This window comes from Chrysemys picta, chromosome 4 (genome assembly GCF_011386835.1).
Source record: "Chrysemys picta bellii isolate R12L10 chromosome 4, ASM1138683v2, whole genome shotgun sequence".
NCBI lineage: Eukaryota > Metazoa > Chordata > Testudines > Emydidae > Chrysemys > Chrysemys picta.
Window position 1 is genome coordinate 117,976,405 of NC_088794.1, and position 14,481 is coordinate 117,990,885.

The 14,481-nt window shown below is 43.7% G+C and overlaps 1 protein-coding gene across 1 annotated transcript in view; it reads left to right on the plus strand.

Annotated features, from left to right (window-relative positions):
* The window catches only part of TSHR (thyroid stimulating hormone receptor), a 237,850-nt gene that overhangs the window by 102,542 nt on the left and 120,827 nt on the right, over positions 1–14,481 (plus strand). Inside the window, exon 3 of the mRNA XM_005311162.4 lies at positions 12,374–12,445. Within this exon, the coding sequence (XP_005311219.1) occupies positions 12,374–12,445 (72 nt within the window). The remainder of the gene's footprint in view (positions 1–12,373; positions 12,446–14,481) is intronic.

The following is a 14,481-nucleotide window of genomic DNA, read 5'->3' on the forward strand; positions in this document are numbered from 1 at the left end:
CAGTGATATGACATCACCCCGACTGACGCAGTTATACTGACCTAACCCCTGGTGTATATAATGCTATGTTGATGGGAGAGCTTCTCCCATCGACATAGCTATTGCCTCTCGCAGAGGTGGATTAACTACACCAAAGGCAGATGCTCTCCCTTGTGTTACCTAAGGCCTGGTCTACACTATGAGTTTAGGTCGACTTTAGCAGCGTTAAATCGAATTAAGCCTGGACACGTTCACACGACGAAGCCCTTTCTTTCGACTTAAGGGGCCCTTTAAACCGGTTTCTTTACTCCACCTCCGACGAGGGGATTAGCGATAAAATCGGCCTTAGCGGGTCGGAACTGGGGTAGAGTGGACGGAATTCGACGTTATTGGCCTCCGGGAGCTATCCCACAGTGCTTCATTGTGACCGCTCTGGACAGCACTCTCAACTCAGATGCACTGACCAGGTAGACAGGAAAAGCCCCATGAACGTTTGAATTTCATTTCCTGTTTGCCCAGTGTGGAGAGCACAGGTGACCACGCAGAGCTCATCAGCACAGGTAACCGTGATGGAGTCCTCCCAGGATCGCAAAAGAGCTCCAGCATGGACCGAACGGGAGGTACAGGATCTGCTCGCCATATGGGGAGATGAATCAGTGCTAGCTGAACTCCGTAGCAGTAAAAGAAATGGCAAAATATTAGAAAAGGTCATGAAGGACAGAGGCCATAACAGGGACGCACAGCAGTGCCGCGTGAAAATTAAGGAGCTAAGGCAAGCCTACGACAAAGCCAGAGAGGCAAACGGAAGGTTCGGGGCACAGCCGCAAACATGCCACTTCTACGCGGAGCTGAATGCCATGCTAGGGGGTGCAGCCACCACTACCCCAACCGTGTGCTATGACTCCTTCACTGGAGAAACACACAGGGAAGAGGGTTCGGGGTATGAGGAAGAGGAGGATGAAGATAATATGGATAGCTCACAGCAGCAAGGAAACGGAGAAACCGGTTTCCCCAACAGCCAGGATATGTTTATCACCCTGGACCTGGAACCAGTAACCCCCGAACTCACCCAAGGCGTGCTCCCAGACCCTGAGGGCACACTGGGGACCTCTGGTGAGTGTACCTTTGTAAATATTACACATAAAAAGCAAGCGTGTTTAATGATTAATGATTAATTTGCCCTGGCAATCACGGCCAGTACAGCTACTGGAAAAGTCTGTTAACGTGTATGGGGATGGAGCGGAAATCCTCCAGGGACATCTCCAGAAAGCTCTCCTTTATGTACTCCCAAAGCCTTTGCACAAGGTTTCTGGGGAGGGCTGCCTTATCCCGTCCGCCATGGTAGGACACTTTACCATGCCAGGCCAGTAGCACGTAGTCTGGAATCATTGCATAACAAAGCATGGCAGCGTATGGTCCCGGTGTTTGCTGGCATGCAGACAACATCCATTCCTTATCTCTCTTTGTTATCCTCAGGAGAGTGATATCATTCATGGTCACCTTTATTAAGGGGACATTCAGAGGTGCCCGTTCCTGCTCGGCTGAATAGAAATGTTCCTTGCTGTTAGCCACGCGGTGGGCGGGGAGGGGTGAAGTGATCATCCCAGAGAATTGGGTGTGTGGTGGGAAGGGGGGTTAGTTGGGTTTGTGCTGCATGTTAACCCGGGAACCGCAGCCCCTCCTTTTACATTGCAAACCCATTTTAAATGGCCAACCCAACGGGTGCTTGGCATGAGAAATGAGGCCGCTGCTGTTTGAAACCATTCCCACATGTTAAGAAGGTGAAAAAAGCCAAAAGACTGTGGCTTACCATGGCTGCCTGCAAGCCGAAATCTGTTGCCTGGCACTGCGTGAGTGATCTCTCACACCAAACCGGCAGGCCCTCAATATAAGAGGAAAAATGCGACCTTGTAACGAAAGCACATGTGCTGTGTAATGTGAACAGCAAAATGTAACGTGAAAGAGTGTACCCATTGTTCTCTAAAATGTGTCTTTTTAAAGCACCTCTACCTTCTCCTCCACCAGCTGCAAATGTTTCTCCTTCACAGAGGCTAGTGAAGATTAGAAGGAGAAAACGGCGGACTCGGGATGACATGTTCATGGAGCTCCAGATGTCCTCCCATGCTGAAAGAGCACAGCAGAATGCGTGGAGGCAGTCAATGTCAAACTACAGAAAAGCACAGTATGAACGAGAGGAGAGGTGGTGGGCAGAATCGTGGGATGAACAGAGCAAGTGGCGGGCTGAAGATGATAGGTGGCGTCAGCTTGCAGACAGAAGGCAAGAGTCAATGCTCCGGCTGCTGGAGCATCAAACTGATATGCTCCAGCGTATGGTTGAGCTGCAGGAAAGGCAGCAGGAGCAGAGACCGCCACTACAGCCCCTGTGTAACCAACAGCCCTCCTCCCCAAGTTCCATAGCCTCCTCACCCAGACGCCCAAGAACACGGTGGGGGGGCCTCCGGCCACCCAGTCACTCCACCCCAGATGATTGCCCAAGCATCAGAAGGCTGGCCTTCAATAAGAGTTAAAGTTTTAAACTGCAGAGTGTCCTTTTCCTTCCCTCCTCCCCCACCCATCCCGGGCTACCTTGGCAATTATCCACCTAGTTGTGTGATGAATTAATAAAGAATGCATGAATGTGAAGTAACAATGACTTTATTGCCTCTGCAAGTGGTGCTCGAAGAGGGAGGGGAGGGTGGGTTGGTTGGTTTACAGGGAAGTAGAGTGAACCGGTTGGGGGGGTGGGGCGGAGGGTTCATCAAGGAGAAACAAACAGAAGTTTCACACTGTAGCCTGGCCAGTCACAAAACTCGTTTTCAAAGCTTCTCTGATGCGCACCGCGCCCTGCTGTGCTCTTCTAACCGCCCTGGTGTCTGGCTGCACGTAATCAGCGGCCAGGCGATGTGCCTCAACCTCCCACCCCGCCATAAATGTCCCCCCCCTTACTCTCACAGATATTGTGGAGCGCACAGCAAGCAGCAATAACAATGGGGATATTCTTTTCGCTGAGGTCTGAGAGAGTCAGTAAGCTGCACCAGCGCGCTTTTAAATGTCCAAATGCACATTCCACCACCATTCGGCACTTGCTCAGCCTGTAGTTGAACAGGTCCTGACTACTGTCCAGGCTACCTGTGTACGGCTTCATGAGCCATGGCATTAAGGGGTAGGCTGGGTTCCCAAGGATAACTATAGGCATTTCAACATCCCCAACGGTTATTTTCTGGTCCGGGAAGAAAATCCCTTCCTCCAGCTTTCGAAACAGACCAGAGTGCCTGAAGACGCGAGCATCATGTACCTTTCCCGGCCATCCCACGTTGATGTTGGTGAAATGTCACTTGTGATCCACCAGGGCTTGCAGCAGCATTGAGAAGTACCCCTTGCGGTTAATGTACTCGGTGGCTTGGTGCTCCGGTGCCAAGATAGGGATATGGGTTCAGTCTATCGCCCCACCACGGTTTGGGAATCCCATTGCAGCAAAGCCATTCACTATGGCCTGCACGTTTCCCAGAGTCACTACCCTTGATATCACCAGGTCTTTCATTGCCCTGGCAACTTGGATCACAGCAGCCCCCACAGTAGATTTTCCCACTCCAAATTGATTCCCGACTGACCGGTAGCTGTCTGGCGTTGCAAGCTTCCACAGGGCTATCGCCTCTCGCTTCTCAACTGTGAGGGCTGCTCTCATCCTGGTATTCTGGCGCTTCAGGGCAGGGGACAGCAAGTCACAAAGTTCCATGAAAGTGCCCTTACGCATGCGAAAGTTTCGCAACCACTGGGAATCGTCCCACACCCGCAGCACGATGCAGTCCCACCAGTCTGTGCTTGTTTCCCGGGCCCAGAATTGGTGTTCCACACATGAACCTGCCCCAGTAACACCATGATTTGTACATTGCTGGGGCCTGTACTTTGTGAGAGGTCTATGTCCATATCTATAAATTCAACCTAATTTTGTAGTGTAGACATACCCTTAAGCACTAAAGTAGTGCAGCTGCACCAGTGCAGCTGTGCCACTTCAGGGCTGTACGTGTAGAGAACCCCTTAGACTTTCTAACCAGTGCAGGGAGGGTTAATTTGGCTAATAGCTCTGTTCTGCCTTCCTCAAGCCAGTCCTGCTCCCAAGGCTTGAGACTGTCATAACTCTTCCAACTTTATTTTAAACTGAGCGCTACACCAGGTAAGATTTCTAAAGCCTTTTCATATTATGTGGGTGAAGTAGAGGGGAGAAAGAGGTAGAACCTTCTCTTCGTTTTTCGTTTGCCCTTCAAAAAAAGAGGAATCGATAACTCTTCCTCTCAGATGAGGTGGGTGTGTACAATGTAATTTGTTTAAGACAAGGTAGGTGAAGTAATATATTTTATTGGACCAACTTCTCTTGGTGGAAGGGACAAGTTTTCAGGCTTACACAAAGCCCTTCCTCAGGTCTGGAGAAAGTAACCAGAGTGTCTGAGCAAAATAAAAGGTGGGACAGGTTGTTAAGCATAAGGGGTTCACACATGCCATAGGAGGCCACTTAAAACTAATTGGGCAGTTAAGGGTTAGCAGGTTGTAGGATGTGTTACAAATTGTTGTAATGAGCCATAAAACCAGAGTCTGTGAATCCATGGTTTTTAGTGTCTAGCAGAGTTATGAATTTAAGTTCCAAGGCTCGTTTTTTGGACGTGCTATGCAAGTTTCCTTTGAGAATGAGGACTGATTGGACAGATATAGAATGATGGGGTTGTGAAAAGTGTTTGCCCATGGATTATATGGTGTTTTGTCTTATCATTTTTCTGTCTGAGTTTATTTGAGAGTGTAGTGATTGTCTGGTTTCACCTTATAGTTGTTGTTGAGGCATTTGATGCACTGGATGAGATATGCCACATGTTGTGATAGGCATGTGTAGCACCAATGGATCAAGACCCTCCTGCTTGCTAATCCTTAATTGCCCACTACATTTTAAGTGGTCTCCTACAAAGCTTGTCCCTTACACCAAGAGAAGTAGATCCAATAAAAAATAGTACCTCACCCCCGTTGTCTCTCATATCCTGGGAGCAGCATGGCTATAACAATACTGCAAACATAATGTGTTTAATTTATTTATTTCTATTTATTTAGCATCTGACCACCCAGACCTTTAGGTACAAGGACAAACTTTATTGAAAAATTAAAAATAAATTGTACTAATGTCCAAAAATAAAACTGGGCAAGTACTGGAGAAACTTCTCAGGAAATATTTATTTGAATTTGTACTCTAATTTTCTTTGCCTGGATTTGCTCCTTTATTGTGTTTGCTTTCTGAGAATATTCTAATGAACAAACTTGCTACCAGTAACGTTTATGGAAAATTCATTTTTATGTAATATTAATATTTATATTGTGTTAGTGCTCAAAAGCCTCAGGTGGAGTTGGGCACTTTATTGTGGTAGGGGCTGTACAAACAGTTAAGAAAACAAGATCTCTGCCCTAAAGCGTTTACAATATAAGAAGACAAAACAGACAAAGAGTGGGGGGGAAAGGAAGCAAAATGCTAGTATAGTAAGTGTATCATGATCAGTGGAACTGGAGTCAGAAAGCTCATGTTCTCTAGAAGTGCTGTTACTGAGAGAATACTAGGAGAAGAGGTAATGGGTGAAGTTACTCTAGAAGCAACTCAGGAACATGGACAGAGCAGTGCACAGTGTTTAATAAAGTTCTGTTTGTTCAATTTAAGCTGCATTCAACTTCACTCTTTGCTAATGAAACAGTAATAATTGGCAAAAATCATGATAGTAACATGGAAGTTTCTTTTTGTAGCTTTTTACATGCACATTTTTTCATACCACCACGGTAATAGATAAATTACTAAGAGTAAGAGTATCGAAAGAAAGGGCAGGGCAAGAGACTTTAAGGGGTGACGGAGGAAAAGGGGGTAGGGAGAAGAAGGAGAGAGGGAAGCATCTTGGGCCATGGAGGTGAAGCTAGCAGTGACAGGCAAGCAAGAGGTCAGAGTAGTCAGTCAGCAGAGAAAAGAGAATGCTTTATTTTGTTTTCAGTTTAGATACCAGACAATCTGCATCACATATGTCCAGTGAATTTCAGATGGAAGTATGTGAACCAGAAGCTTGATTCATCCAGTTAAGGAACAGTGATCTCTGTCCTGTTGAAACTAACCACCAGCTTAAATGTCAGATAATGAACCTTCACAATCTACAAATTAGGAAATAGTGATAGAAGTTGTTCAACATATATATTTGAGAAAATTGTCATTTTGCTTCTAGATAATTTGAACAGAGAGGAAAAATTCTTCCATTTATTTACTGCTATTTATTCATACAGCTCTACTTAAAAACCAAAACTCTCTCAATCATCCTCTGCCATCCATTTACCTCTACTTTCACTTCTGGAAAGGCCTGGAAGTACAGATAAGCTTGTACTATACATGTGGTATACCCTGGGTGACCAATTCCTAGTCCCATTGAAATCAGTGGGAGTTTGCCACTGACTGTATTGGAGCCAGGATTTGTCCTTCTGTCTCCAGCTTCCACCTGCTTTAAACCTGAGGCAAATGGTCACAGAGCTAAAGTATAATGTGCTACCTGAAAGAAATGTGTTTTGTAAGAGAGTCTAGAATAGTATGAAAAAAATCCTCTAAGAATAAATAAAACCAACATTCAGAATGTCCTGCATTTCTGAAATGTGACCAGTTGAATTTTAGTAGTGTGTGCAACCTGATTTTCCAAATCAAAGTAAGGAAAATCGAATGCATTTTTTACTGGGTGAAATTGTATAGATTTCATAGAATTTAAGGCTAGAAGGGAACATTAGATCATCTAGTCCGGTTTGTTTACCTGCCGCGTCCGCAGGTTCGGCTGATCGCAGCTCCCACTGGCCGTGGTTGCCCGCTCCAGGCCAATGGGGGCGGCGGGAAGCAGCGCGAGCCGAGGGATGTGCTGGCCACCGCTTCCCGCCGCCCCCATTGGCCTGGAGCGGTGAACCACAACAAGTGGGAGTTGCAATCGGCCAAACCTGAGGACGCAGCAGGTAAACAAACCAGCCCGGCTTGCCAGGCCGCATGCCAAAGGTTGCCGATTCCTGATCTAGTCTGATCTTTTGTATGTCTTAGGGCATTACATTTCACTCAGATACTCCTATTCTGAGCCCAGTGCTTTTGGTTAGACTAAATCATTACAGTCCTCAGGAGTTTAAACTGTTGTGTGCCACAGACAAAGAAAAGGAGAAGCTGAGGTGTCGCCAATGTCAGAAGCCCCTGCAATGGAAGGTGGAAGAAAATCCAAGGTGCCTGACAATTCGCCCTGGGAAAATGCCTTCCTGACCCCAAATCTGGTGAAAGCTTGAGCAATTCTCTGTCTCACCTAAGCTCAGGCTAGACTGATTCTGAAAGTTGGGATAAGCTTTATAATTTTTACTCTGCCCCACTAATTCTTTTTGTATGTCTTAAAAACAGCAACATCCAAGTTTAGGTTGGCCATCCTACTGATTGAACTAGGTGATGTGGAGCAGATGCAGAGATACCACCAGAATATTATTGTTTGGGACATTGATTGAGGTGTTCCCTAGTTTGAAGTCAATTTACACAGTCATGTATAAGATTGTTTCTCAGTCCCCATTTATGAAGAAGCCTGGTGCCTCTGCTATGTGATGTGTGGATGCAATTCAGAGAGGGCCATACTTTTCATGGGAGTGAAAAGCCACTGGATTCTTTGGTTAGGTCCTTGTTGAGGTGTGTGTTTGGGATGTTGCCATCTTTCCACCTTGCTCACCATTCATCTTTTAGGGAAGACCCTATGTTTTTGAGTTCTTGCACTGCGAGCCAAAAAGTTTTTCTAGATTTCAGTTGGTGTCTCAGTGTATTATTTAGGTCTTCATGTATTGGAAGATCCCTGTGTCTTTGAATATGATGGAACTCCTGAAGGATTTTCATGTCACAAATTTGGGGTGGGTGGTGTGCACCAGTATGGGAAGCCAGGGTTGTGGTGTTTTATTGTACTTGTAATGATCCACATGATGGTGTTGAAAATCTACAAGTGAAATGTAAGAGCTGTGTGTCCTGACAGATGAGCAGTATTATGCCGTAGAGTAGACAAGAACCCGTAAAGAGGTCTTGTAGAGTTTTTGCAGTGGCTCCCCACATAGTTCCTCCCAGTTTCTGAATGAGATTTATATGCATATTTGTTTTGTTTTGGATATTTTTCAGGTGTTGTGGTATGTGAGGCTTCAGTCTAATGTCAGACCAAGATATTTTGGGGTGGGATCATATCTTATCTGCTTACCACAAAAGTCCACATGCAGTTCTGCTCAATCCTTTTGATTGTTTAGATGAAATGCTGACATGACCGTCATAGAGGGGTTTTGTTTTAGCTGCCAATATAATAATGTTCTCCCATGATTTTAAAGGTCCTTAGTTAGGATTTGTTCTATGCCTGTGTGGTTAGAGCAATATCATCAATACAGACAAATTTCCATGATGTTTGCAGAAGATTGCAGGTCTGGATATTAAACAGAATCATGCTGGGACTAATCTCTGTGGTAGACTATAGTTAAGAGTGCATGGCCTACTGACCTGGTTACTGTGGAAAATGCAAAACCTGTGATTGGGCAGAATGTCTCAGAAGAGAGTTTTGTTATTGTATTGCATAGGATAATACTGCTGGGTTTCAAAAGGAGCCTGTTGCTCCATATGGTGTTGTAGGTGGCAGATAGTTCTAAGAAAGCTTCCTCATTCTTAAATCTTAAGAATATTCCCCACCTCAGTGTGTGTTTAAGGCTAAGATGCAGCTGCAGCCTTGTCAGAAATCCTCTTGTTAATTCAGTAACTTTACTTCTACAAGCAACAAAATCCTTGCTAGTAATATCCTCTCCATGAGCTTGTTTGACATACAGAGGAGTAATATGGACTGGTACAATGAAGGATTAATGGTTGCCATCCCATTTTAGCAATGGCAATAACCATAGTCTTGTGTCGGCTCCTTGGGACGAGCCCTGAGGAATGGATATTGGAAATCAGTGCTGCCAGCCATTTCCATCCCTTGGTCTTAAGATTTTTAAGAAATTCTGGAAAGACATGATCACATCCTGCAGCTTTCCTGGTTTTCATGAGTGAAAGGGCCTTATTTATCTCCTCAACAGTGAAGGGCAATGATGGGGAGGGGATGAGATCGGTACTCAGCTGATTGTCAGAGCTCTGCACACTTTGAGCTTAGTAGACTTGTCCCTTGATACTTGATTCCTGGCTCCTACTAAACTAGCTAATTAGCTATCAGTGTCACTGATGGACTAGTCCATCACAATAGCATAAACCAAATTGAATTTGATTTCAAAATAACACAAAGCATAGCGTATTAATTGTACAAATTGGAATAGATAATTAAGGGCTAGTAAGTTAATGAGCAAACATTATAACTAGGACTTAGGGCCTTGCTTCAGTACTGAGTCAGAGGAAACCTTTAAGGTTACTTTATTGCTTCATACTTTAGAAAGGCTTTGCCCTGGTTCTCTTTTGGATTTCATTGCTGCAAGAGGTGGCAGAATAGTCCCTTCCCTAGTGTACTGCTGTTAGTCACAGACACTATTAGTGGCCCCGGTGATGCATGACCAGAAAGGGTTAAACATCCTGCAGAATGAATGACTCAAATTCAAGACACTTGGGGAGATACTGTTTGTGTTTTTGTGTATTTACATATATATGGGTAGTGGTCAACAGTGTAATCAACAGTCTTTGTCTATGCTGTATTCTGATAATTCAGAGATCAAAAGAAATCCGAGCATTTAAATGGATTGTAAACACAGGATATCGCTCTATTCATCTCTCTTGAAATGTATAGCAAATCATCTGTGAATGGTGGAGGAACAGGCAATTGCCTTATGTTAATTCGTATAGCTAAGTACTGGTGATGGACCTACTTCAAAGTCGCCCTAATTACCCATTGTTGCTCGAGGGACTCGAACCTGTCAAAGAAGGCCTGAATTGTATAAAAAATTCTTGGGTCCCAATCCTTTTTATCTCAGATCTCCTTAAGTTTCATCAGGGGAAGTTAAGTTGCAAGATTGAGGTCCCAGTTCAGCTGGAAACACCCTGAATATGATATTGGACATTGGACTATAACCTATGGACTAAGTTCTAAAAGAACTCTTTGCAACTACAAAGCTCACCATCTCTGCTGTGTATCCGAACCTCAAGAATTGAACTCATGTCTGTATATATATTGATCTTTTAACCATACTCTCTCTCTTTTCTTTTTTAATAAATTTTAGTTTAGTTAATAATAATTGGCTGCAAGCATGTATTTAGGTAAGATCTGAAATATTTATTAACCTGGGAGGTAATGTGTCCAATCCTTTGGGTTTGGTAGAACCTTTTCTTTTATACGATGAAATAAGATGTTCAGAAATCTTCATCATATTTGACTTGGTTACCTGGATGGAGGCCTGAGGCTGGGTTACTTTAAGGGAACTGTGTTATTGGTTTCTGGGCAACCAGAGAGGTAATAAAGAAGCTGTTTTGTGCTGACTTGGTATATCTAAGTATTGAAATATCCACTAGCTTTGGGGATTGTCTGCCCCATTCCTTGCAGTTCACCGTAATTGAGTGACCTCAGCTGGTCCCCACTGGGACCCCAGTCAAAGCTCCAGATTGCTTTCTCATTAGAGGCAGAGAGGTGTATTTTTAATGAAAATATATAGAGAAAGGCTACCTATTGCATGATTTACTTAGCACAAATGACAATTAAAAGTTAGTCTTTCTTACTAGCAAAAACCCTGTAAGCAGAGAGCTGTCTAGGAGGAGTTGTAGAAGGCAAAGATTTTTCCATTGAGTCCTCCATCCTTGTAAATTTGTTTTTATTCCAGACATTATCAGGTTTTTCTGATAAAACATTTTTTCTCTGAAATGCAGGAATTAGACATCTTTTCTGTGTAAATGTCATTACTTAATGATGGGGCTGTACAGTCTACCATGTATTCAATCCATTCTCTTGGCACTGGGTTTGACCCTGCCAAAAAAATTTAATGTGTCTTTGACACAATAACTTAGTTTTGTAGTCTTAAAACATGAATGAGTAGGGCCCAACCAAATTCACAGCCACGAAAAACGCATCACAGACCATGACATCTGATCTCCCCGCCGTGAAATCTGGACTTCTGTGTGCTTTTACCGTATACTATACCAATTTCATGGGGGAGACCAGAATTTCTCAAATTGGAGGTCCTGACCCAAAAGAGAGTTGCAGAGGGGGTCACAAGGTTATTTTAGGGGGGATCGTGGTTTTGCCACCCTTACTTCTACGCTGTCTTCAGAGCTGGGTGGCTGGAGAGTGGCGACTGCTGACTGAGGGCCCAGCTCTGCAGGCAGCAGTGCAGAAGTAAGGGTGGCAATACCATACCATGCCATCCTTCCTTCTGCGCTGCTGCTGATAGTGGCTCTGCCTTCAGAATGGGGCTCCCAGCCAGCAGCCGCTGCTCTCTGGCCACCAAGTTCTGAAGGCTGTGCCGCCGCCAGCAGCATTGCAGAAATAAGGGTATCAGTACCACACACACCCCTACAATAACCTTGCGACACCCCCCCACACTTTTTGTGTCAGGACCCCTACACTTACAACACTGTGAAATTTCAGATTTAAATAGCTGAAATCATGACATTTACTATTTTTAAAATCCTCTGACCGTGAAATTGACCAAAATGGACTGTGAATTTGGTAGGGCCCTATAAATGAGAATTGGGAGGTGGTGTATATTTTCAAGTAGTGAGCAAGCGATGGACTGTGCTAATCAGAAAGATGTCTACATTTTTCACTTCAATTTTTTTCAGAGATCCTTTAAATGATTTGCCTTTCTCCATTGGAGAAAGGTAACTAGAATCAAATGGCACCTTTCTTCACACCTCTGCTTCCTGTGTATCTTTGAGTCACAGCTGCTGACTTTACTAGCACAAATCAAGCTTAATGATATGTGATGGAATCACAAATTTAGGTCTCATAGCATTGCAAAGCCAATACATGATGAGAGAGGAAATTGGTAATACACTGGAGTGTCAGAAGATGCATTATGACCATTATGGTGCTGGACTTGGGTTCACATTTTATAGGATTATAACACAATATAGTAACATTTTAACTTTCAGACTTTAATTTCAGTTGTCGGGCTTTCCATATTTTTGTCCCTGCGAGATCTTTTTGGTCTATTATTGGGTTCCTGAAATATTGTGAGAGAAGACAAAGGTACTGTTTTAGAACGGAAGTGTGTACAAATCAAATAGAACAGAGAACAATGCAAAGGCAGCCATGATGCAAAGCAAACATGGGAAAACTGGGAATGTAGAGAAATGAGAGCAGAGATGCAGGTAGGGCTGGAGTTATGCAAGGCTTTGTTACATTTCACTTCTCATTGAAGGACATTAGCTGACAAACACTTGTTTTTGTAGGAGGTTTATGGAGACTCATCTGAGAACAATTCCAAGTGGAGCATTTTCTAATCTCCCCAATATCTCCAGGATGTAAGTATCCTATTTTTTACACTTTAATAAAAATACTAAAAGAACCACTTCTTTCCCTTCCCTCAAAAAATTCTCCTTGTGTGTGACTCTCTCACACATCAAGCTACAAAGGCTATACTTTAAGATATAAGTAGTAAACTTTAAGGGTTAGGGCCATATAGTTCCTTGTACATACGAGTCTGTACAGCAAAAATTGGCACCATTATTAGCTGTGAGGATTTCAGTCAATCTTCACATCTTTTTTTATTATGTATAGTCCGCACTGGCTGTTCTTAAGCATGTAAACCAATACCAAATAAAGTAATACATCTGTTGATACAGAAGTGATAAATGGGTTTGTTCTTACAGTTCACTGTATATGAAAAGGTGGTTTCATCCATTATAACCACCATCCTGTTTTGTCACCATGCTGGTCTTGGACTGTATTTTCAGTGCCTTGGGGCCATTTATACCCAATGTAAATTAGTCTTCAGGTTGTTGTAGTATGGCACAGTGGGGCCTGGCCCTTAACAAAGGCTGCACTAGGATCAGCAGAATGCTAAAATGAGTTTTAAGTCACTTTTGTCTTTGTGAGAGCAAACACAACCAGCATTGAGGAAATGTTCCTGAGAGCACAACTTAGGTGGACCAGACATGTCATCAGAATGGAAGACCGCCATCTCCCAAAACAGATCTTATATGGGGAGCTGAGTCAGGGCAAAAGAAAGAAGGGTTGTTTGTATAAACCAGTGGTTTTTAACCTGGGGTGCACGCACCCCTTGGGTGTGCAAGATGCCCTTTCTGGGGGTGCAAGACATGCCAGATTTTTTAGAAGGTAAATCATCGAGCACAGGCACGTAAGTACAACTACTTTGTTTCTTCAAACCTATGTATTTATTAACATTATACATTTTTAATGATTACTGTAATATACAAACAAAGTTTTTAAGTTTTCAAGTTTTTAAGCTAATTGTAGTGTAAATTTTGATAATTTTGTGCGAGAACATATTTTGAGAACCAAAGGGGTGCAGGCTGCAGTAAAGGTTAAGAACCACTGGTATAAACACTTTAAAGATAATCTGAACAGCAGTCTCCAGTGGGCTGTTATCAGTCCCAAAGAACTTGAGCAAATGGCTCAGAACAGGACTCACTGGCAGACTCTGACAAGATCAGCATGTAACAGTTTTGAGCAGGTTCAACAAAATAATCCCCAGGCTGCATGTGAAAAGTGCCAGAGAGCTGCATCATCAAACATCATAGAAACAGACTTCCCATGCCTTCAGTGTGGCTGACTATGTGCATCAGGGTTTGGACTTCAGAGTCATATACGTAACCATAGATGAGAACTGCAACAATATCGTCGTCATCATCAGCGATGGAGTAACAACATACACATAACCTGCCATCTCTCCAGATCAGCCTCATGTCAGAATCTTGCCCATAGTATTTTAAAAAAAGGATTATCCAACTTTAAAAAAACTTATTTACAGAATTGTAATAGCTGGTTTAGAGAAATAGTAGCCCACTGTGTAACAGAGCTTCTAAAATGGGTATTATTTTCTCCATACAAAGCACACCCTAGTTGTCCTACCCCACCCCACACTGTAATCCATACAGGGTATCATCAAACTACTGCAACCCATATTCGATGGGGACCCCATACTGAAAGAAATCTTTTCTGAACCCCTCTTCTGGCCTTCAAACACCCCCCCACACACACCTTCTCCAAGCTCATTATCAGAAGCAAGCCATTCACAGACCAGGACACACTAACTCTAGGTGGCATCAGACTCTGCCAGAATAACAGATGTAAAACCTTCAGACACATCTCCACTGCTACAATGATCAACACCTACCACAACACACCTTTCAAGATCCATGGATGTACCTCATCCAGTGCACTAAATGTTCCAATAGCAACAGCTTAGTGTCATCCGCAAACTTGCTGAGGGTGAAATCCATCCCATCATCCAGATCATTAATGAAGATGTTGAACAAAACCGGCCCCAGGACCGATCCCTGGGACACTCCGCTTGATACTGGCTGCCAATTAGACA